This window comes from Salmo salar, chromosome 24 (genome assembly GCF_965601325.2).
Source record: "Salmo salar chromosome 24, fSalSal1, whole genome shotgun sequence".
NCBI classification, from domain to species: Eukaryota; Metazoa; Chordata; class Actinopteri; order Salmoniformes; family Salmonidae; genus Salmo; species Salmo salar.
This window is the reverse complement of record NC_138314.1, coordinates 47,170,979-47,194,303: the sequence shown is the minus strand read 5'-3', so window position 1 is coordinate 47,194,303 and position 23,325 is coordinate 47,170,979. Positions and strand designations below refer to the sequence as shown.

Below are 23,325 nucleotides of genomic sequence, written 5' to 3'. Positions count from 1 at the left end.
AGCGCCATTGAGGACTTTCACCATTTTGAAGTAGTCAACTGGGTGGAACTTCCAACTTCATTGGCTGATCCCTCCTGATGACCTGGTTGGAGTCTTGACAGCTGGGTCATCGGGAAGAATCAGCCAATAAATTTTACTTGTGAAGAATAATATATTAAAAAAATGTATATTTCATTGGCGCTGTCCATGCTCTCACAGACGCCATCATTACACAGATACAGAGATGGTGTCTATCCAAGCCTATGGTCCTGGCCCATTACTGTATTACTGACCCCCTCCATTGGCAAGTAGTGACGTCGCCAAAAAACAAATTATAGTTCTACAACACATAACTGGCTCCTAGCCACCCACACGTAGGCTACTCTCTGTCCTTAGCACTAAAACTTAATAATAAATAATAATAATTAATAAATAATACAACAACAAAATAGAAATGTTTTTATCAAACTGAAACTTAAAAAAAAAAAAACGAGTTAAGCAAGTCCTAAAAACCAACTGAAACTACATTTCAAATAATTATATAATATTATATTCCTATAATAATATAGGAAAAGATGGCAGGGTGTCATTGTACTTCAATAACAAAATGACCAGGGTCCATGATTCAAATTAAATTAAATGTATTTGTTACATGCTTATTAAACAACAGGTGTAGACTAACAGTGCAATGCGGACTTTACGGGCCCTTTCTCAACAATGTGGAGAGGGGAGAAAAAAGGTGAAATAATAGAAAGTAATAACACAAGGAATAAATTCACAATGAGTAAAGATAACTTGGCTTCATGGGGTACCAGTATCGAGGCTATGTACAGGGGATTGAGTTAGATATGTACTTATAGGTAGGGGATAAAGTGACTAGACAACAGGATAGATAATAATACACAGTAACAGCAGTATACTGTAGGTAGGGGGTAAAGGATAGATAATAGACAGTAGCAGCAGTATACTGTAGGTAGGGGTAAAGGATAGATAATAGACAGTAGCAGCAGTATACTCTAGGTATAGGGTAAAGGATAGATAATAGACAGTAACAGCAGTATACTGTAGGTAGGGGGTAAAGGATAGATAATAGACAGTAGCAGCAGTATACTGTAGGTAGGGGTAAAGGATAGATAATAGACAGTAGCAGCAGTATACTCTAGGTATAGGGTAAAGGATAGATAATAGACAGTAACAGCAGTATACTGTAGGTAGGGGTAAAGGATAGATAATAGACAGTAGCAGCAGTATACTGTAGGTAGGGGTAAAGGATAGATAATAGACAGTAACAGCAGTATACTGTAGGTAGGGGTAAAGGATAGATAATAGACAGTAACAGCAGTATACTGTAGGTAGGGGTAAAGGATAGATAATAGACAGTAACATCAGTATACTGTAGGTAGGGGTAAAGGATAGATAATAGACAGTAACAGCAGTATACTGTAGGTAGGGGTAAAGGATAGATAATAGACAGTAGCAGCAGTATACTCTAGGTATAGGGTAAAGGATAGATAATAGACACTAACATGTGATGAGTCTAAAGAGTTTGTCGACTAACTATGTAGCCGTCTTATGGCTTTTGGTTGTAGAAGCTGTTCAGGGTCCAGTTGGTTCCAAACTTGGTGCACTTAGAGAACAATCTATAACTTGGGTGGCTGGAGTCTTTGACAATTTGTAAGGGTCTTCCTCTGACACCGCCTGGTATAGAGGTGCAGCTGTATAACTTTTTGAGGATCTGAGGTCCCATGTCAAATCTTTTCAGCATCTCGGGGAGAAAGAGGCATGCCTTCTTCACGACTGTGTTGGTGTGTGTGGACCATGATAATTCCTTAGTGATGTGGAAACCTGAGGAACCGTTCCACTGCAGCCCCGTCGATGTCATAACACCCCCCCCCATCCCCCCCCCCCCCCCCCCCCCACAAATACAGGAATCAGTTAGGTGATAATTTTATGGGGTTTCCTATCCTAGAGAATCCTTGGGTCTAAGTTTGACTTCATGATGCAGTATTTTGGGCGGTCTCTGGATGGCTATGGGGACATGAATGATGACACCATACCTGATATCTCTGTTGGGGCTCATGGGAAGGTGATCCAGCTCTGGTGAGTTCAACCATCATGCACTGGAGTGTAACCTGCTCTCAGATCTGTTTGTAGTCTCTTGCCCAACTCTTATGGTCATTTTTCACACCAAACAAGACAGCACAAACAGATCTGGGACCAGGCTTCCTGGGAGGGGGTTCATGAAATCTTGTAAATTTTGTCTTGACTCATGACGTGAAATCTTGATGCTTTGGATCCAAGTTCCAACGATAATGACGTTTGGTGACTATTTCAATTTGGGCATTTCGGCATTAATTTATGATGTCTTAGATTAGAAGCTAGAAATAATATTTTCTAAGTAAATGAACTGTTCTTTGGTGGCTCGTATGCTTAACAACAATGCCAGCTGCAAATCATTTTTCATCTTTCGTCTTTCAAGGAACGAGACAGGGTTGTCCACTCTTGCCTCTGCTATTCACGTCAAAAGCGATGTGATCTGTTTTTTTTTTTACTAGGTCTCGAGGACTGGCTGCTGTGACGGCCAAGGCTTCTTTCTCCCCTGATAAAATCAACATCCTGAGTAAGCCTTGCTTGATAAACGGACACAAGCTCTCCTGTTTCAAGACAGACATCTGCTTCAGCGCAACGTTTAGACCAAAGAAACCTGTGGGACCCCTAAGTAAGATTGATCTATTATACTTTACTCTACTCTAATGCACTCTATTCTAATGTACTCTACTCTACTCTAATGCACTTTGCTCTACACTAATGTACTCTACTCTACTCTAATGTACTCTACTCTAATGTACTCTACTGTACTCTAATGCACTCTACTCTAATGTACTCTACTCTAATGTACTCTACTCTAATGTACTCTACTCTAATGCACTCTACTCTACTCTAATGTACTCTACTCTAATGCACTCTACTCTAATGTACTCTACTCTAATGTACTCTACTCTAATGCACTCTACTCTACTCTAATGCACTCTACTCTACTCTAATGTACTCTACTCTAATGTACTCTACTCTAATGTACTCTACTCTAATGTACTTTGCTCTACACGAATGTACTCTACTCTACTCTAATGCACTCTACTCTAATGTACTCTATTCTACTCTAATGTACTCTACTCTAATGCACTCTACACTAATGTACTCTACTCTAATGTACTCTACTCTAATGTACTCTACTCTAATGTACTTTGCTCTACACAAATGTACTCTACTCTACTCTAATGTACTCTACTCTAATTTACTCTACTCTAATGCACTCTACACTAATGTACTCTACACTAATGTACTCTACTCTAATCTACTGTACTCTACTCTACTCTAATGTACTCTACTCTAATGTACACTAATGTACTCTACTCTAATGCACTCTACTCTAATGCACTCTACTCTAATGTACTCTACTCTAATGCCCTCTACACTAATGTACTCTACTCTACTCTAATGTACTCTACTCTAATGTACACTAATGTACTCTACACTAATGCAATCTACTCGAATGTACTCTACTCTACTCTAATGTACTCTACACTAATGCACTCTACTCTAATGTACTCTACTCTAAAGCACTCTACACTAATGTACTCTACTCTACTCTAATGCACTCTACTTTAATGTACACTAATGTACTCTACTCTAATGTACACTAATGTACTCTACTCTAATGCACTCTACACTAATGTACACTAATGTACTCTACTCTCTTCTAATGCACTCCACACTAATGTACACTATTGTACTATACTCTAATGCACTATACTCTAATGCACTGTACCCTACTCTAATGTACTCTACTCTAATGTACTCTACTCTAATGTACTCTACTATAATGTACTCTACTATAATGTACTATAATGTACTCTACTCTAATGCACTCTACTCTCCTCTACTCGAATGTACTCTAGTGTACTCTACTCTAATGTACTCTACTCAAATGTACTCTAGTGTACTCTACTCGAATGTACTCTAGTGTACTCTACTCTAATGTACTCTAGTGTACTCTACTCTACTATAATGTACTCTACTCTAATGTACTCTAATGTACTCTACTCTAATGTACTCTAGTGTACTCTACTCTAATGTACTCTAGTGTACTCTACTCTACTCCAATGTACTCTACTCTAATGTACTCTAATGTACTCTACTCTAATGTACTCTAATGTACTCTACTCTAATGTACTCTAATGTACTCTACTCTATTGTACTCTACTCTAATGTAATCTACTCTAATGTACTCTAATGTGCTCTACTCTAATTTACTCTACTCTAATGTACTCTAGTGTACTCTACTCTAATGCACTCTACTCTAATGTACTCTAATGTACTCTAATATACTCTACTCTAATGTACTGCTCTTCTCTACTCTAATGTACTCTACTCTAATGTACTCTAATGTACTCTACTCTAATGTACTCTAGTGACTCTACTCTAATGTACTCTACTCTAATGTACTCTACTCTAATGTGCTCTACTCTAATGTACTCTAATGTGCTCTACTCTAATGTACTCTAATGTGCTCTACTCTAATGTACTCTACTCTACTCTAATGTACTCTAATGTACTCTACTCTAATGTACTCTAATGTACTCTAATGTACTCTACTCTAATGTACTCTACTCTAATGTACTCTAGTGTACTCTACTCTAATGCACTCTACTCTAATGTACTCTACTCTAATGTACTCTAATGTACTCTACTCTAATGTACTGCTCTTCTCTACTCTAATGTACTCTACTCTAATGTACTCTAATGTACTCTACTCTAATGTACTCTAGTGTACTCTACTCTAATGTACTCTACTCTAATGTACTCTAATGTACTCTACTCTAATGTACTGCTCTTCTCTACTCTAATGTACTCTACTCTAATGTACTCTAATGTACTCTACTCTAATGTGCTCTACTCTAATGTACTCTAATGTGCTCTACTCTAATGTGCTCTACTCTAATGTACTCTAATGTATTCTACTCTAATGTACTCTACTCTAATGTACTCTACTCTAATGTACTCTAGTGTACTCTACTCTAATGCACTCTACTCTAATGTACTCTAATGTACTCTACTCTAATGTACTCTAATGTACTCTACTCTAATGTACTGATCTTCTCTACTCTAATGTACTCTACTCTAATGTACTCTAATGTACTCTACTCTAATGTACTCTAGTGACTCTACGCTAATGTACTCTACTCTAATGTACTCTACTCGAATGTGCTCTACTCTAATGTACTCTAATGTGCTCTACTCTAATGTACTCTAATGTGCTCTACTCTAATGTACTCTACTCTAATGTACTCTACTCTAATGTACTCTACTCTAATGTACTCTAATGTACTCTACTCTAATGTACTCTAATGTATTCTACTCTAATGTACTCTACTCTAATGTACTCTACTCTAATGTACTCTAGTGTACTCTACTCTAATGCACTCTACTCTAATGTACTCTAATGTACTCTACTCTAATGTACTCTAATGTACTCTACTCTAATGTACTGATCTTCTCTACTCTAATGTACTCTACTCTAATGTACTCTAATGTACTCTACTCTAATGTACTCTAGTGACTCTACGCTAATGTACTCTACTCTAATGTACTCTACTCGAATGTGCTCTACTCTAATGTACTCTAATGTGCTCTACTCTAATGTACTCTAATGTGCTCTACTCTAATGTACTCTACTCTAATGTACTCTACTCTAATGTACTCTACTCTAATGTACTCTAATGTACTCTACTCTAATGTACTCTAGTGTACTCTACTCTAATGTACTGCTCTTTTCTACTCTGCTCTAAGGTTGACATACTCTACTACTCTATATCTTTGGGTCACCAATTATTGCAGATGTTTTCACTAGTAACTCTCTGCATATCTTGATGATTTTGGTAACGCTTTTTATTAAGTTTTTGCTTACTTATACTAAACAGTGCCATCGCAACGTATTCATGCCCCTTGACTTATTCCACATTTTGTTATCTTAGAGCCTATTTCTTTCTCACCCATCTACACACAATACCCCACAATGGCGTAGTGAAAACATGTTTATTAGAAATGTTTGAAAATTTATTGAAATACAGAAATATCAAATTTACATCAGTGTTCACACCCCTGAGTCAATACTTTGTAGAAGCAAAACATGGTAGATGGCAGTGATTACAGCTGTCGGTCTTTCTGGTCTTCCCTGCGGCTCAGTTGGTACAGCATGGTGTTTGCAACGCCAGGGTTGTGGGTTCAATTCCCACATGGGGCCAGTATAATAAAAAGAAAATGCATGAAATGTACGAAATGTATGCGTTCGCTACTGTAAGTCGCTCTGGTTAAGAGTGTCTGCTAAATGACTAAAATGTAAAAATGTTTCTGGGTAACTCTCTGAGCTTTCCACACCTGGATTGTGCAACATTTTCAAAAATGTTCAATCTCTGTCAAATTGGTTGTTCATCATTACTAGACATCCATTTTCAGGTCTTGTCATAGATTTTCACTAGATTTAAGTAAAAAATTTTACTTGGCCAATCAGAAACATTCACTTTGTTTTTGGTAAGCAACTCTGGTGTTTATTTAGAATTGTGTTTTAGGTTATTGTACAGCTGAAATGTGATTTCATCTTGCTTGTGCTTACCTTTGTTTCTTTTTATCCTGAAAAATTCCCATGACAAGCATACCCATAACATGATGCAGCCACCACTATGCTTGAAAATATTGAGAGTGATACTCAGTAATGTGTTGTATTGGATTTGCCTCAAACATAAAACGTTGTATTCAGGATAAAAAGTGAATTGCTTTGCCACATTTTTTGCAGTATTACTTTAGTGCCTTGTAGAAAACAGGATGCATGTTTTGTAAGATTTGTATTCTGTATATGCTTCCTTCTTTAACTCTGTCATTTAGGTTTTAGTATTGTGGAGTAACTACAATGTTGTTGATCCATCCTCAATTGTCTCCTATCACAGCCATTCAACTCTGTAACTGTTTTAAAGTCACCATTGGCCTCATGGTGAAATCCCTGAGTGGTTTCTTTCCTCTCTGGCAACTGAGTTAGGAAGGACTGGGAAGGACTGGGTGTATTGATACACCATCCAAAGTGTAATTAATAACTTTACCATGCTCAAAGGAATATTGAATGTCTGCTTTTGACCTTTTTACCCATTTACCAATAAGTGACCTTCTTTGTGAGGCATTGGAAAACCTCCCTGGTCTTTGTGGTTGAATCTGTGTTTGAAATTCACTTCTCGACTGAGGGACCTTACAGATAATTGTATGTGTGGGGTACAGAGATGAGGTAGTCATTCAAAACTCATGTCAAACACTATTATTGCACACAAAGTGAGTCCAACTTATTATTCAGATTTTAGTCATTTAGCAGACGCTCTTATCCAGAGCGACTTACAGTAGTGAATGCATACATTTCATCCTGTACTGGTCCCCCGTGGGAATCGAACCCACAACCCTGGTGTTGCAAACACCATGCTCTACCAACTGAGCCACATTATGTGACTTTTTAAGCACATTTTTACTCCTGAACTTATTTATGCTTCCCGTAACAAAGGGTTTGAATACCTATTGACTCAAGACATTTCAGCTTTTAATTTGTAATTCATTTGTGAAACAAAACGACAAAAACAAACATGAAAAACATAATTCCACTGACATTCGGGGGTAATGTGTGTAGGCCAGTTTTAAATTCAGGCTGTAACACAACAAAATGTGGAATAAGTTAAGGGGTATGAATACGTTCTGAAGGCACTGTATATAACAGCAATCGTTGTAAAAGTTTGTTACCTGGTTGTTTAGCAACATGTAGCAATGCTAGTGGAAATGGATTGTATCAGTTAGCAATGCTAGTGGAAATGGATTATATCAGTTAGCAATGCTAGTGGAAATGGATTGTATCAGTTAGCAATGCTAGTGGAAATGGATTATATCAGTTAGCAATGCTAGTGGAAATGGATTGTATCAGTTAGCAATGCTAGTGGAAATGCACTTATTGACTCAAAACATAATTCACCTTTGACATTATGGGTTATTGTGTGTCGGTGACAAAAAAAACAAAACGCTATTTAATAATAATAATAATAATACGCTATTTTTAATTGAGGCTGTAACAACAACATGTGGAAAAAAGTCAAAGGGGTGTAAAACTTTCTGAAGGCATGATATTAATATTACGTTAGTTACCAGAATGTCTGAAAATAACATCCGCACACTTTAATTCCCCAAAAACTAAACATATATTATCCCTCCAGCTGTCAAATTCAACCTAACTCTGGATGCTGACCTGCAGTCGTCCCGGGTCTCCTCACGAGGCCTGTTCAGTCAGAACCGCGAACGACTCCTCTCTGGAAACGTTCAGATATCATCATCCACCAACTCTGTTTGCCACAATTACCAAGTTTACGTTCAGGTGAAGACACACGTTAAGAGGGTTAAAAATATAACCATGTGTATAAAACTCACATTTTCCAACGTTTTTTGTTGTTGTTGTTGCTGTTATTAAAAGTATATTATAAAACCTCTTTGGGTTAGGCTATCCATTTACAGTAGTCAGACTATAGCTTGCATTAAAATGTATTTGTCTATCACATCTCGGGGAGCATTATCATGAAAATCAATACAGTAATCTTAATTATCTTCAATGTTTTTTGTTTTTTATTTCAGGAAAGCGCAGACTTTGTGAACTCCATCAGTCTGCGCGTTGACATCGGCCTTCAGAACCCAGACGCCAACCCCGTCCTTGATGTTTTCTCTCAGACTGCATGGGACTTCTCTGTGAGTTAGCCTCTCTCCTCTCTGTGAGTTAGCCTCACTCCTCTCTGTGAGTTAGTCTCTCTCCTCTCTGTGAGTTAGCCTCACTCCTCTCTGTGAGTTAGCCTCTCTCCTCTCTGTGAGTTAGCCTCTCTCCTCTCTGTGAGTTAGCCTCTCTCCTCTCTGTGAGTTAGCCTCTCTCCTCTCTGTGAGTTAGCCTCTCTCCTCTCTGTGTGTTAGTCTCTCTCCTCTCTGTGAGTTAGCCTCTCTCCTCTCTGTGAGGTAGCCTCTCTCCTCTCTGTGAGTTAGCCTCTCTCCTCTCTGTGAGTTAGCCTCTCTCCTCTCTGTGAGTTAGCCTCCCTCCTCTCTGTGAGTTAGCCTCTCTCCTCTCTGCGAGTTAGCCTCTCTCCTCTCTGCGAGTTAGCCTCTCTCCTCTCTGTGAGTTAGCCTCTCTCCTCTCTGCGAGTTAGCCTCTCTCCTCTCTGCGAGTTAGCCTCTCTCCTCTCTGTGAGTTAGCCTCTCTCCTCTCTGTGAGTTAGCCTCTCTCCTCTCTGTGAGTTAGCCTCTCTCCTCTCTGTGAGTTAGCCTCTCTCCTCTCTGTGAGTTAGCCTCTCTCCTCTCTGTAAGTTAGCCTCTCTCCTCTCTGTGAGTTAGCCTCCCTCCTCTCTGTGAGTTAGCCTCCCTCCCCTCTGCGAGTTAGCCTCTCTCCCCTCTGCGAGTTAGCCTCTCTCCTCTCTGTGAGTTAGCCTCCCTCCTCTCTGTGAGTTAGCCTCCCTCCTCTCTGTGAGTTAGCCTCTCTCCTCTCTGCGAGTTAGCCTCTCTCCTCTCTGCGAGTTAGCCTCTCTCCTCTCTGCGAGTTAGCCTCTCTCCTCTCTGTGAGTTAGCCTCTCTCCTCTCTGTGAGTTAGCCTCTCTCCTCTCTGTGAGGTAGCCTCTCTCCTCTCTGCGAGTTAGCCTCTCTCCTCTCTGTGAGTTAGCCTCTCTCCTCTCTGTGAGTTAGCCTCTCTCCTCTCTGTGAGTTACCCCCCCGGGCCTCTCTCCTCTCTGTGAGTTAGCCTCTCTCCTCTCTGTGAGTTAACCTCTCTCCTCTCTGTGAGTTAGCCTCTCTCCTCTCTGTGAGTTAGCCTCCCTCCTCTCTGTGAGTTAGCCTCTCTCCTCTCTGTGAGTTAGCCTCCCTCCTCTCTGTGAGTTAGCCTCCCTCCTCTCTGTGAGTTAGCCTCTCTCCTCTCTGTGAGTTAGCCTCTCTCCTCTCTGTGAGTTAGCCTCCCTCCTCTTTCTTTGCTTATTTTGTCTCAGTATGTGGGTAAAATCTGTCACTTTCATTTAAATGTAAACATGCTTCCCCTGGCCTGCACTTGTATTTAAAACTGTTGGGTGGTGGGTAATATCATACATACTATGTATTGCTTTTAAAACCCACACGGTTTTTGTCCCCAACAGAGATAAATGCAACTGAAACAGAATATAATTGTGACCTGTGTGGTCCAAAGGTTACAGCCGCTGACCCCGGTACACGTGTACGGCGGAGTTGGCATGGTTACGACCTCCCCCCTCCCCTTGTCTTTCCAACACCATTATTTTCTCTTCAATAAAAACCAACAGAAAAATATTACGAAAGGAGTGGGACGTCACCCATCCTTTAAAAACAAAAAATAATAAAAAAAAAAAAACTTTTTATAAAAAGAAATGCAAATTTAATTGAGATTCCACCAGCCCTATGAAAATACTGGTTGAATCTGTGAATCTTGTCCAATGGTCTTCCGTCGTCTCTGCTGTAGATTCCCTTCTCCAAACAGTGTGGTTCTGATGACGTGTGTGTCAGTGATCTGGTGCTCAGTGTGAAGAAGGTGACAGAGGTACCCAGGTGAGTGTTTTTTTATATTTCAGTTTATTTTTTTATTTTTTTTTACAGGGACAGTGCACAGGTCTCTATCTAAACGTTTCAGTAAAAAGTGTCGGTTTTAGCCAACCGTCTAATTTACAAACCGCAGTCCCTTGGGCAGGTTTATATTTATGGCTGACACTGCAAATCAGCAACACTAGATCGTTTGGATAGTGTGTTTTCTATGAGTTGGGGGTATTTTTTTTTTGGTGGGGGGGGGGGGGGGTGAATGTCAGCAACACTGGTTGGGTAGCAAAAGGCAGAAAAAAATAAATAAAAAATAAATGTTAAGTCCGTGTTTTGTATTTTCAGATGCACTATCCAAATAAAGTGTTACTAAAAAAACGAACGTCTCAAACGATACCGTGTTTAGATAGAGACCTGTTACTCAGAAGTTCCTTGTAGGCTACATTAAAAGACTACAACACATTGGGGACATCGGGGACTGTGGAATAAATGACATCATCTGTCCAGCCTGTATCCCCTGACAACAATGACTTATTCTCTATTTTAGTCCCAAAAAAATGTAATGTGATTTTAATTAAGAAATCTTTAACAACTTATAACGTTTACGTGTAAACAGAACACAGAACACTCATAAAAATGGGTCTGAGCATAAATGGCCTGGAAATCAGTGTGTGAGTGTGAGTGTGTGTGAGTGTGAGTGTGTGTGTGACATAATCTCTGTGTTTAACAGCAGATAAAAATAAAATGACAGTGACATTTCAGGAATATTTCTGTACTTTCTAATTTTGCATTCAACATATTTTGTTCACGTTCAAGATCCTGTTTCAGTGAGGTGTCTTTCAATTCCTTTTTTTTTTTAAATCAGCCTTGTATTTGTATAGTGAACGTCAAACTGGTTTATCAATCTCTTGATGTTTTACAACAGGGCCACTCCAACCCTGTTCCCTCCTGTAGGTTGTCACTCCAATCTCTTGATGTTGTCACAATCTTCTTCGTCAGATGATAAAGAAAAATCATTGTCGGACCAAAACGCAGCGGGGTTATGTGCACTCATCTTCTTTTATTAAATTGGCAAAGAAGGAAAAAAAACTAAATAAACACGTACACAAAACACAATGACGAATAACAGGCCCGTAAGGCATTAAGGCTATACACAGCACAATCTCCCACAAACTACCAACACAAACACATACCTATATATAGGACTCTCAATCAGAGGCAACTAGGAAACACCTGCCTCCAATTGAGAGTCCAACACCCCAATGACCTAAACAAAGAAATACTAATACTAGAATGAACATAGAAATACAAAACATATAACATAGCCCAAAACCCGGAAATAATAAATCAAACACCCTTCTAAACAACCAACCACCCCGAACCACATAAAACAAACACCCCCTGCCACGTCCTGACCAAACTACAATAACAAATAACCCCTTTACTGGTCAGGACGTGACAGATATTTTACAACAGGGCCCTCCAACCCTGTTCCCTCCTGTAGGTTGTCACTCCAACCCCCAGTTGTAACTGACCTAATTCAGTTTATCAACCTGCTGGTTATTAGAGGTGAGGTGAGCTAGATTAGGGTTGGAATGAAAAACCTACAGCACAGTAGCTCTGAAGGTCCTCCCGTAGTCATCTTGTCATCATATTACCATCTTTGCTCAAATTTTATTAACATTTTTTTTACATTCATAAGGTGTAATGACTGGTGGTTGTTGTCTTGACAGTGTTGGCTCTGTGCTGGTCAGTTCTAACAACAGAGAGATCTCCTTCGAGGTACTAGTGAAGAACATCAAGGAGAATGCGTACAACACCCAGATTTTGGTCACGTACTCCAAGAGCCTCTTCTACGCTTCCATAACATCTCCGGTGAGTTCTGAAAGATGGAACTTTTAACCAATGTAAAAACTGTAAAACTTTATTGACAAAACCGTTGTAAAACTTTATTGACAAAACAAACTCCTGACATTTTATTTTGTCATAGTCTGTATTTTATAAAGATCTTAGATTCTTGGTAAATATATCTGTACCCTACTCCCTATGTAGTACACTGAAAGTAGTGTACTGTATTGGGAATAGGGTGCTATTTCAGATGCACACTAGCTCTCTTTAACTGTGCATTTAAATTACAGAGTGATGGGAAAGAGGTGAAGTGCACGTCTACAACACAAAGTGACGTGCTAGCCTGTCAGGTGGGATACCCTGCCTTAGAGGAGGACGAGGAGGTAAGACTCATGGTGCTAGCCTATCAGGAGCGATACCCTGCCTTAGAGAAACCCCAGGAGGTAAGACTCATGGTGCTAGCCTGTCAGGAGCAATACCCTGCCTTAGAGAAACCCCAGGAGGTAAGACTCATGGTGCTAGCCTATCAGGAGCGATACCCTGCCTTAGAGAAACCCCAGGAGGTAAGACTCATGGTGCTAGCCTGTCAGGAGCAATACCCTGCCTTAGAGAAACCCCAGGAGGTAAGACTCATGGTGCTAGCCTGTCAGGAGCAATACCCTGCCTTAGAGAAACCCCAGGAGGTAAGACACATGGTGCTAGCCTGTCAGGTGGGATACCCTGCCTTAGAGAAACCCCAGGAGGTAAGACTCATGGTGCTAGCCTGTCAGGTGGGATACCCTGCCTTAGAGAAGGACGAGGAGGTAAGACTCATGGTGCTAGCCTATCAGAAGTGATACCCTGCCTTAGAGAAACCCCAGGAGGTAAGACTCATGGTGCTAGCCTGTCAGGAGCGATACCCTGCCTTAGAGAAACCCCAGGAGGTAAGACTCATGGTGCTAGCCTGTCAGGAGCGATACCCTGCCTTAGAGAAACCCCAGGAGGTAAGACTCATGGTGCTAGCCTATCAGGAGCGATACCCTGCCTTAGAGAAACCCCAGGAGGTAAGACACATGGTGGTAGCCTATCAGGAGCGATACCCTGCCTTAGAGAAACCCCAGGAGGTAAGACTCATGGTGCTAGCCTATCAGGAGCGATACCCTGCCTTAGAGAAACCCCAGGAGGTAAGACACATGGTGGTAGCCTATCAGGAGCGATACCCTGCCTTAGAGAAACCCCAGGAGGTAAGACTCATGGTGCTAGCCTGTCAGGTGGGATACCCTGCCTTAGAGAAGGACGAGGAGGTAAGACTCATGGTGCTAGCCTATCAGAAGTGATACCCTGCCTTAGAGAAACCCCAGGAGGTAAGACTCATGGTGCTAGCCTGTCAGGAGCGATACCCTGCCTTAGAGAAACCCCAGGAGGTAAGACACATGGTGGTAGCCTATCAGGAGCGATACCCTGCCTTAGAGAAACCCCAGGAGGTAAGACTCATGGTGCTAGCCTGTCAGGTGGGATACCCTGCCTTAGAGAAGGACGAGGAGGTAAGACTCATGGTGCTAGCCTGTCAGGAGCGATACCCTGCCTTAGAGAAACCCCAGGAGGTAAGACTCATGGTGCTAGCCTGTCAGGTGGGATACCCTGCCTTAGAGAAGGACGAGGAGGTAAGACTCATGGTGCTAGCCTGTCAGGAGCAATACCCTGCCTTAGAGAAACCCCAGGAGGTAAGACTCATGGTGCTAGCCTGTCAGGTGGGATACCCTGCCTTAGAGAAGGACGCCAGGAGGTAAGACTCATGGTGCTAGCCTGTCAGGTGGGATACCCTGCCTTAGAGAAACCCCAGGAGGTAAGACTCATGGTGCTAGCCTGTCAGGTGGGATACCCTGCCTTAGAGAAGGACGAGGAGGTAAGACTCATGGTGCTAGCCTGTCAGGTGGGATACCCTGCTTTAGAGAATCCCCAGGAGGTAAGACTCATGGTGCTAGCCTATCAGGAGCGATACCCTGCCTTAGAGAATCCCCGAGGGAGGTAAGACTCATGAGTGCTAGCCCTGTCAGGAGCGATACCCTGCCTTAGAGAAACCCCAGGAGGTAAGACACATGGTGCTAGCCTGTCAGGTGGGATACCCTGCCTTAGAGAAACCCCAGGAGGTAAGACTCATGGTGCTTGCCTGTCAGGTGGGATACCCTGCCTTAGAGAAGGACGAGGAGGTAAGACTCATGGTGCTAGCCTGTCAGGTGGGATACCCTGCCTTAGAGAATCCCCAGGAGGTAAGACTCATGGTGCTAGCCTATCAGGAGCGATACCCTGCCTTAGAGAAACCCCAGGAGGTAAGACTCATGGTGCTAGCCTATCAGGAGCGATACCCTGCCTTAGAGAAACCCCAGGAGGTAAGACTCATGGTGCTAGCCTGTCAGGTGGGATACCCTGCCTTAGAGAAGGACCCGAGGAGGTAAGACTCATGGTGCTAGCCTGTCAGGAGCGATACCCTGCCTTAGAGAAACCCCAGGAGGTAAGACTCATGGTGCTAGCCTGTCAGGAGCGATACCCTGCCTTAGAGAAACCCCAGGAGGTAAGACTCATGGTGCTAGCCTATCAGGAGCGATACCCTGCCTTAGAGAAACCCCAGGAGGTAAGACACATGGTCACAATGTCCTACATAAAGATACATATAAGAAGCCTTGTAATAAACAATTATGAGCCATTATGAGCCATTATGAATTGTCATACATGCATCAATAAGTAATAAAGCATTATACCTGGAGGCTTCATGTAAAGGGTTTGATGAAGTTTTTTTTCCCCAGGTGAAATTTTGGGTCAACTTTGACTTCAACCTTAACCACTTGCAGAGCCAAGCAAGAGTTCGTTTTCAGGCCAAAAGGTGTGTGTTGGTTTAATCAGTAGGCCCTGTGCAATACGTTCTAGTCCAATATAAACACATGTATTGTCATGAGGGTTTGATCCACATCCTGTTTTTGTCATCAGTGATGGTAAAGAGGAAAGTCCAGCAGATAATACAGTGGATATCACCATTCCTGTTCGTTATGATGCTGAGATTATTATGACCAGGTTAGTTGCTTGTAAAATGTTTTATTAAATATCTGGTCCGCATTATGTAAAAAAAAAATACCAAAAAAAATGATTTTTTTTTTTCAAAATGAATTAACTCAGCTCGAAGGTAGACTCAGCGATATGTATTCACTACGAGGAGCCGGTCGACTTCTAACAAAAAAACAAAAACCGGCCCACGAAGCAGAGAACATATGAAAACCGATTCACTAAATCAGTGTCCGGTAAGGGAACCACTTCAGGGACCGCTAAGCAACATCCCAGGGACCGGTGTTGGTCCCAGAGCCACAGGTTGGAGATCATTGATTTAGACTGTGGCTAGAGATGAGTTTACTCACCCCTCTCTGTCCTCCTCAGGGAATCCAACATTAACTTCTATGTGGTGGATGAGGCCAAGGAGGTGCAGACAAGTGTAAAAACATTAGATGACATTGGCCCTGAGTTTAACTTCTCCCTCAAGGTAAGATTGTGGGCTAGTGGAAGTCAACAGATTGTATAGTCATGGTAGCCTTCATGCTCTTCTAATTATATATTTGAATGATGTTGAATAAATGTGTTATGAACATTGTAATAGCCAGCAGAATACCACCCTGCATCCCACTGCTGGATTGCTTCTGAAGCTAAGCAGGGTTGGTCCTGGTCATTCCCTGGATGGGAGACCAGATGCTGCTGGAAGTGGTGTTGGAGGGCCAGTAGGAGGCACTCTTTCCTCTGGTCTAAGAGGGTGCTGTCTTTTGGATGGGATGTTAAACGGGTGTCCTGACTCTCTGAGGTCATTAAAGATCCCATGGCACTTATCGTCAGAGTAGGGATGCTAACCCCGGTGTCCTGGCTAAATTCCCAAGCTGTCCTTCATACCATCATGGCCACCTAATCATCCCCAGCTTCCAATTGGCTCATTCATCTCCCTCTTCTCCCCTGAAACTATTCCCCAGGTCGTTGCTGTAAATGAGAACGTGTTCTCAGTCAACTTACCTGGTAAAATAACGGAAAAATAAATACAAAAAATGTAAAGAATGATAATTCAACACTTATGAAGGTGTTATGATGCCTAATATCCACCCTTTATGAAGGTGTTATGAATGCCTAATATCTACCCCTTATGAAGGTGTTATGAATGCCTAATATCCACCCTTTATGAAGGTGTTATGAATGCCTAATATCTACCCCTTATGAAGGTGTTATGAATGCCCTTATGAAGGTGTTATGAATGCCTAATATCTAACCCTAATGAAGGTGTTATGAATGCCTAATATCCACCCCTTATGAAGGTGTTATAATGCCTAATATCCACCCATATGAAGGTGTTATGAATGCCTAATATCCACCCCTTATGAAGGTGTTATAATGCCTAATATCCACCCATATGAAGGTGTTATGAATGCCTAATATCCACCCCTTATGAAGGTGTTATAATGCCTAATATCCACCCATATGAAGGTGTTATGAATGCCTAATATCCACCTCTTATGAAGGTGTTATGAATGCCTATTATCTACCCCTGTCAGAACATTTGATTTTTATTCTCCTTCAGATTTCCACAGGTAACTTCCCAGTCAGGCTGTTGTACCTGACCATCTCTGTTCCCGTCACCACTCGAGGGGGGAACCCACTAATCTACGTTACAGGCCTGGACACACCAACGGTGAGAATACCACACACACACACACACACACACACACACACACACACACACACACACACACACACACACACACACACACACACACACACACACACACACACACACGTACAGCCCATCTAAATACCCCGTTTTTAGTTGCTAAAACATCAGTTTCCTGTCTTGCATTGCGAAATGAATTCCAATTTCACACACTTGTTCCCAAAAGACGCTCATTCATACTTCCCAACAAAGCATTGTAGGCTAATTATTCACAGGGGAGAGTTTACACCACTGTCATTCTATACCGTGGGTGGGCAAGTGTCACTTCTGGGGGGAAAAAAAGGTTGAGGAGTCGGGACGCAGTCAAACTTTTCAAAGGTGTGTTGGTATCCTGCAGGGAGGCTCGGTGAGGTGTGTGTGTGTGTGTGTGTGTGTGTGTGTGTGTGTGTGTGTGTGTGTGTGTGTGTGTGTGTGTGTGTGTGTGTGTGTGTGTGTGTGTGTGTGTGTGTGTGTGTGTGTGTGTGTGTGTGTGTGTGTGTGTGTGTGTTAGTAATTGTGTGTTGCTATCCTGCAGGGAGACTCGGTGAGCTGTGACAGTGCCCTGGTCGATCCACTGAAGATTGGATCCAAACCACACACAGCCTTTTTCTCCAAGGAGAGCCTCAGAGGTATCCACAGACTGGTGAGCATGCACACACACACACACACACACACGCACACACACACATAGACAGGCAGATACACACACTCTGATACACACACACTCTGATACACACACACTCTGATATACACTCTGATACACACACACTCTGATATACACACACTCTGATACACACACACTCTGATATACACTCTGATACACACACACTCTGATATACACACACTCTGATATACACACACTCTGATATACACACACTCTGATATACACACACTCTGATATACACACACTCTGATATACACACACTCTGATATACACACACTCTGATATACACACACTCTAATACATTTTCCTCCTGTACTTCCAACGCAGTTCCACTGAAACCTTTGTCTGTTTTGTCTCATGTCCTCAGGACTGTTTTGTCTCCTGTCCTCAGGACCGTTTTGTCTCATGTCCTCAGGACTGTTTTGTCTCCTGTCCTCAGGACCGTTTTGTCTCATGTCCTCAGGACTGTTTTGTCTCATGTCCTCAGGACTGTTTTGTCTCATGTCCTCAGGACTGCTGGAACGTGAAGTGCCAGGCGATCAAATGCGTCATTAAAGACATGAGAGTGAAAAGCGTCTACTTTGTGAACGTCACAACGAGAATCTGGAACGGCACTTTGGCTTCTGTAAGTATCGTCTGATGTCCACACGGCTGGAATATCGTTTCAGCCAATCCGCATCCAGGATACACATTACCGATTTTACCATGTCTGGTAGGTAGGATACAGTATGTGTATAGAATTAACATAGTATGCACGTTACAATTTCAATCACATATCAACAAATCACATGTTTTTAGCCCTTTTAACAGTAACAGCTGGTCACTATGTCCTTTCTGTTTCATGAGTCTTGTAAACATCATTATTTAACTTTTTACTGTATTGATTGATCTGTTGCAGGCTAACTGTATTGATTGATCTGTTGCAGGCTAACTGTATTGATTGATCTGTTGCAGGCTAACTGTATTGATTGATCTGTTGCAGGCTAACTGTATTGATCTAACTGTATTGATTGATCTGTTGCAGGCCAACTGTATTGATTGATCTAACTGTATTGATTGATCTGTTGCAGGGTAACTGTATTGATTGATCTGTTGCAGGCTAACTGTATTGATCTAACTGTATTGATTGATCTGTTGCAGGCCAACTGTATTGATCTAACTGTATTGATTGATCTGTTGCAGGCTAACTGTATTGATTGATCTGTTGCAGGCTAACTGTATTGATCTAACTGTATTGATTGATCTGTTGCAGGCCAACTGTATTGATTGATCTGTTGCAGGCCAACTGTATTGATTGATCTGTTGCAGGCCAACTGTATTGATTGATCTGTTGCAGGCCTACTGTATTGATTGATCTGTTTGCAGACTAACTGTATTGATTGATCTGATGCAGGCTAACTGTATTGATTGATCTGTTGCAGGCTAACTGTATTGATTGATCTGTTGCAGGCCACCTTCCAGACTATTGAGCTGATTACAAACACAGAGATAGTCACTTCTCAGCCAGATCTACTCATCATTACCCACAAGAAGATGCCGGTAATATTTTTTTTACATACTGGTAAACATTTGCTTTTCCCGCAGATGTGGTATACCGATCGATACATTGGAGACAACTACTGTTACTCTTGATTTTCCGTTTTTATAATGTGTCTGTCAAAAAACATTAGGCTGGTTCCAGATCTGTTTGTGCTGTCTTGCCAACTCCTGTGGTTATTGTCAATCAAAACTCACAAGACAACACAAGTAGATCTGGGACCAGGCTACAAAAAAAAAACCCTACTCAGCACTGGATGTTTTAGTCCTACTAGGACCTCTACTGGTCAACAGATGTATGGCAGCAACACCAGAGGTTGGGTCTGTCTGTCTGTCTGTCTGTCTGTCTCTGTCTCTGTCTCTGTCTCTGTCTCTGTCTCTGTCTCTGTCTCTGTCTCTGTCTCTCTCTCTCTCTCTCTCTCTCTCTCTCTCTCTCTCATGTCTGTGGTTGTGTTGCCTACTAGGACCTCTACTGGTCAACAGATGTATGGCAGCAACACCAGAGGTTGGGTCTGTCTGTCTGTCTGTCTGTCTGTCTGTCTGTCTGTCTGTCTGTCTGTCTGTCTGTCTGTCTGTCTGTCTGTCTGTCTGTCTGTCTGTCTGTCTGTCTGTCTGTCTGTCTGTCTGTCTGTCTGTCTGTCTCTCTCTCTCTCTCTCTCTCTCTCTCTCTCTCTCTCTCTCTCTCTCTCTCTCTCTCTCTCTCTCTCTCTCTATCTCATGTCTGTGGTTGTGTTGCCTACTGGGACCTCTACTGGTCAACAGACGAATGGCAGCAACACCAGAGGTTGGGTCTCTCTCTCCTCTCTCTCTCTCTCTCTCTCTCTCTCTCTCTCTCTCTCTCTCTCAACCTCATGTCTGTGGTTGTGTTGCCCACTGGGACCTCTACTGGTCAACAGACGAATGGCAGCAACACCAGCAGTTGGGTCTCTCTCGCTCTCTCCTCTCTCTCTCTCTCTCTCTCTCTCAACCTCATGTCTGTGGTTGTGTTGCCTACTGGGACCTCTACTGGTCAACAGACGAATGGCAGCAACACCAGCAGTTGGGTCTGTCTCTCTCTCTCATGTCTGTGGTTGTGTTGCACTGCCCTTCATTCATTTGCATGACATTACATTTTTAGTCATTTAACCTCTTACATCTAGACGTTCCGCTAGCGGAACACCTGCTCCAATATCCAATGATAGGCGTGGCGCGAATTACAAATTCCTCAAAAATACAAAAACTTCAATTTTTCAAACATATGACTATTTCACAGCATTTTAAAGACAAGACTCTCCTTTATCTAACCACACTGTCCGATTTCAAAAAGGCTTTACAGCGAAAGCAAAACATTAGATTATGTCAGCAGAGTACCAAGCCAGAAATAATCAGACACCCATTTTTCAAGCTAGCATATAATGTCACAAAAACCCAGAAGACAGCTAAATGCAGCACTAACCTTTGATGATCTTCATCAGATGACACACCTAGGACATTATGTTATACAATACATGCATGTTTTGTTCAATCAAGTTCATATTTATATCAAAAAACAGCTTTTTACATTAGCATGTGACATTCAGAACTAGCATACCCCCCGCAAACTTCCGGGGAATTTGCTAACAATTTACTAAATTACTCACGATAAACGTTCACAAAAAGCATAACAATTATTTTAAGAATTATAGATACAGAACTCCTCTATGCACTCGATATGTCCGATTTTAAAATAGCTTTTTGGTGAAAGCACATTTTGCAATATTCTAAGTACATAGCCCAGCCATCACGGGCTAGCTATTTAGACACCCGGCAAGTTTAGCACTCACCAATATCAGATTTACTATTATAAAAGTTTGATTACCTTTTGTTGTCTTCGTCAGAATGCACTCCCAGGACTGCTACTTCAATAACAAATGTCGGTTTGGTCCAAAATAATCCATCGTTATATCCGAATAGCGGCGTTTTGATCGTGCGTCCCAGACACTATCCGAAATGGTAAATCAGGGTCGCGTGCATGGCGCAATTCGTGACAAAAAAAATCTAAATATTCCATTACCGTACTTCGAAGCATGTCAACCGCTGTTTAAAATCCATTTTTATGCCATTTTCTCGTAAAAAAGCGATAATATTCCGACCGGGAATGTCCATTTAGCTAAACAGAGGAAAGAAAACAAAGCTTTCGGTCGACGCGGGCACGAGCCTGAGTCTCACAGTACTGTAACCAGCCACTACCCAAACGCGCTACTTTGTTTCAGCCAGAGCCTGTAAAGCCACGATTCAGTATTTTGCCACCTTCTGAGAACCTATGGCAGCCGTAGGAAGTGTCACGGGACAGCTAAGATCCTCACTCTTCAATAAACAGAGACAAGAAAAACAACACCTTGTCAGACAGGCCACTTCCTGCATGAAATCTTCTCAGGTTTTTGCCTGCCATATGAGTTCTGTTATACTGACAGACACCATTCAAACACTTTTAGAACCTTTAGGGTGTTTTCTATCCAAAGCCAATAATTATATGCATATTCTAGTTACTGGGCAGGAGTAGTAACCAGATTAAATCGGGTACGTTTTTTATCCAGCCGTGAAAATACTGCCCCCTAGCCATAACAGGTTAACAAACGTTGTTATCCAGGGCAGTCAGTTCCCTCCCTGGCTGGTGTAAGTTGTATCTGCTCTTCAGCAAATCAAATTAAATGATATTGGTCACATACACATGGTTGTCAGATGTTAAACCTCTACAGGATCGTGGGGTCCCCCTGAGGGACGGTCGAGCTATTGTATGCTAATGCAATTAGCATGAGGTTGTAAGTAACAAGAACATTTCCTAGAAGAACATAGACATTTGTGACCCGATTCAGGAAACTGGGCGTATGTCGCAAGTCACGACTTTACAGGAGAGCTGTTTGAACATAAAAAAATATTTTTTTAACAAAATGGTTTTTTTTTGTTGCCATAAATGTCTTCTTGAACATGTGAACTATCATGTGCATTAATATCTAACTTGTATGCCATCTGTAAATGTGAATAAAAGTGTTAAATTAGGAGCCTAGTTGGTTTAGCCAAAGAAAAAGTGAGCAACCTTCCCGCTAGCCATGATTGGCTGAGATAATGAGTGGGCTGGACATGCCGAGAGGTGAGTTTTGATTGGTCTGCCATATAGCACGCGTTTGTCTATTGGAGCTGGTCAGCATGTCTAGGTAATCCTGTCGAACGTGGCTTTTTAAAAATGTATTGCGCAGTAAAAGTGCATAAACCTAATGTCAAGTTAAAGTGTACTGTTAGCTAGCTAATGTTAGCTGGCTAGCTCGCTAGCTAACGTTACGTGTATACTCTCCACTTTCTGGAGGACCAAGTTTTGAAATCAGTGGAATTTGAGAATTATAAATAAGGAGATGGAGAAAACACCAGTCTGGATTACATCGTTAAACTAAGGGCAACCATGCATGGCATCAGACAGGAGACGCGTCCTATACAACCATGATGTATACTGGTAAGACAGTCTACCTAGCTACAATTTCGAATATTGCACAGTTCTAATTTTGACAGAAAGTGGTGTCATTTCAAGTGTACTTTTAGCTAGCTAACGTTAGCTGGCTGGGTAGCTAGCTAACGTTAGCTGGCTGGGTCGCTAGCTAACGTCATGTGTATGATCTTCGTATCTTAGACACATTTGCTTGACTCGCTATAGCCATAGAACCTGGTTGGTTAGCTACCTGCAGATTCATGCAGGGGTGTAACATTGTGATTATGGTCCATTGTTTAGCTAGCTAGGTAGCTACATGTCTTAACAAAAGACTCCATGGAAGTATTACAAAAAGAAAACCAAGTATTACAAAAAGAAAACCAACCCCGTCGTGGACATCAAAGTCTTGCTCCCAGAAAAATTAAACAACTTCTTTGCTCACTTTGAGGACATTCCACTGAGATGGCCCGCTACCAAAGCCTGTGGGCTCTCCTTCTCCGTGGC

At 41.9% G+C, this 23,325-nt stretch overlaps 1 protein-coding gene across 1 annotated transcript in view; it reads left to right on the top strand.

Annotated features, from left to right (window-relative positions):
* Positions 1 to 23,325, top strand: part of LOC106585965 (integrin alpha-2) — a 50,660-nt gene that overhangs the window by 19,339 nt on the left and 7,996 nt on the right. Inside the window, exons 13-26 of the mRNA XM_082968773.1 lie at positions 1,949 to 2,079; positions 2,535 to 2,698; positions 8,277 to 8,434; positions 8,689 to 8,799; positions 10,553 to 10,638; positions 12,357 to 12,498; positions 12,762 to 12,854; positions 15,255 to 15,331; positions 15,436 to 15,519; positions 15,877 to 15,979; positions 17,054 to 17,164; positions 17,718 to 17,825; positions 18,358 to 18,471; positions 19,296 to 19,385. Coding sequence (XP_082824899.1) covers positions 1,949 to 2,079; positions 2,535 to 2,698; positions 8,277 to 8,434; positions 8,689 to 8,799; positions 10,553 to 10,638; positions 12,357 to 12,498; positions 12,762 to 12,854; positions 15,255 to 15,331; positions 15,436 to 15,519; positions 15,877 to 15,979; positions 17,054 to 17,164; positions 17,718 to 17,825; positions 18,358 to 18,471; positions 19,296 to 19,385 — 1,572 coding nt within the window. The remainder of the gene's footprint in view (positions 1 to 1,948; positions 2,080 to 2,534; positions 2,699 to 8,276; positions 8,435 to 8,688; positions 8,800 to 10,552; positions 10,639 to 12,356; positions 12,499 to 12,761; positions 12,855 to 15,254; positions 15,332 to 15,435; positions 15,520 to 15,876; positions 15,980 to 17,053; positions 17,165 to 17,717; positions 17,826 to 18,357; positions 18,472 to 19,295; positions 19,386 to 23,325) is intronic.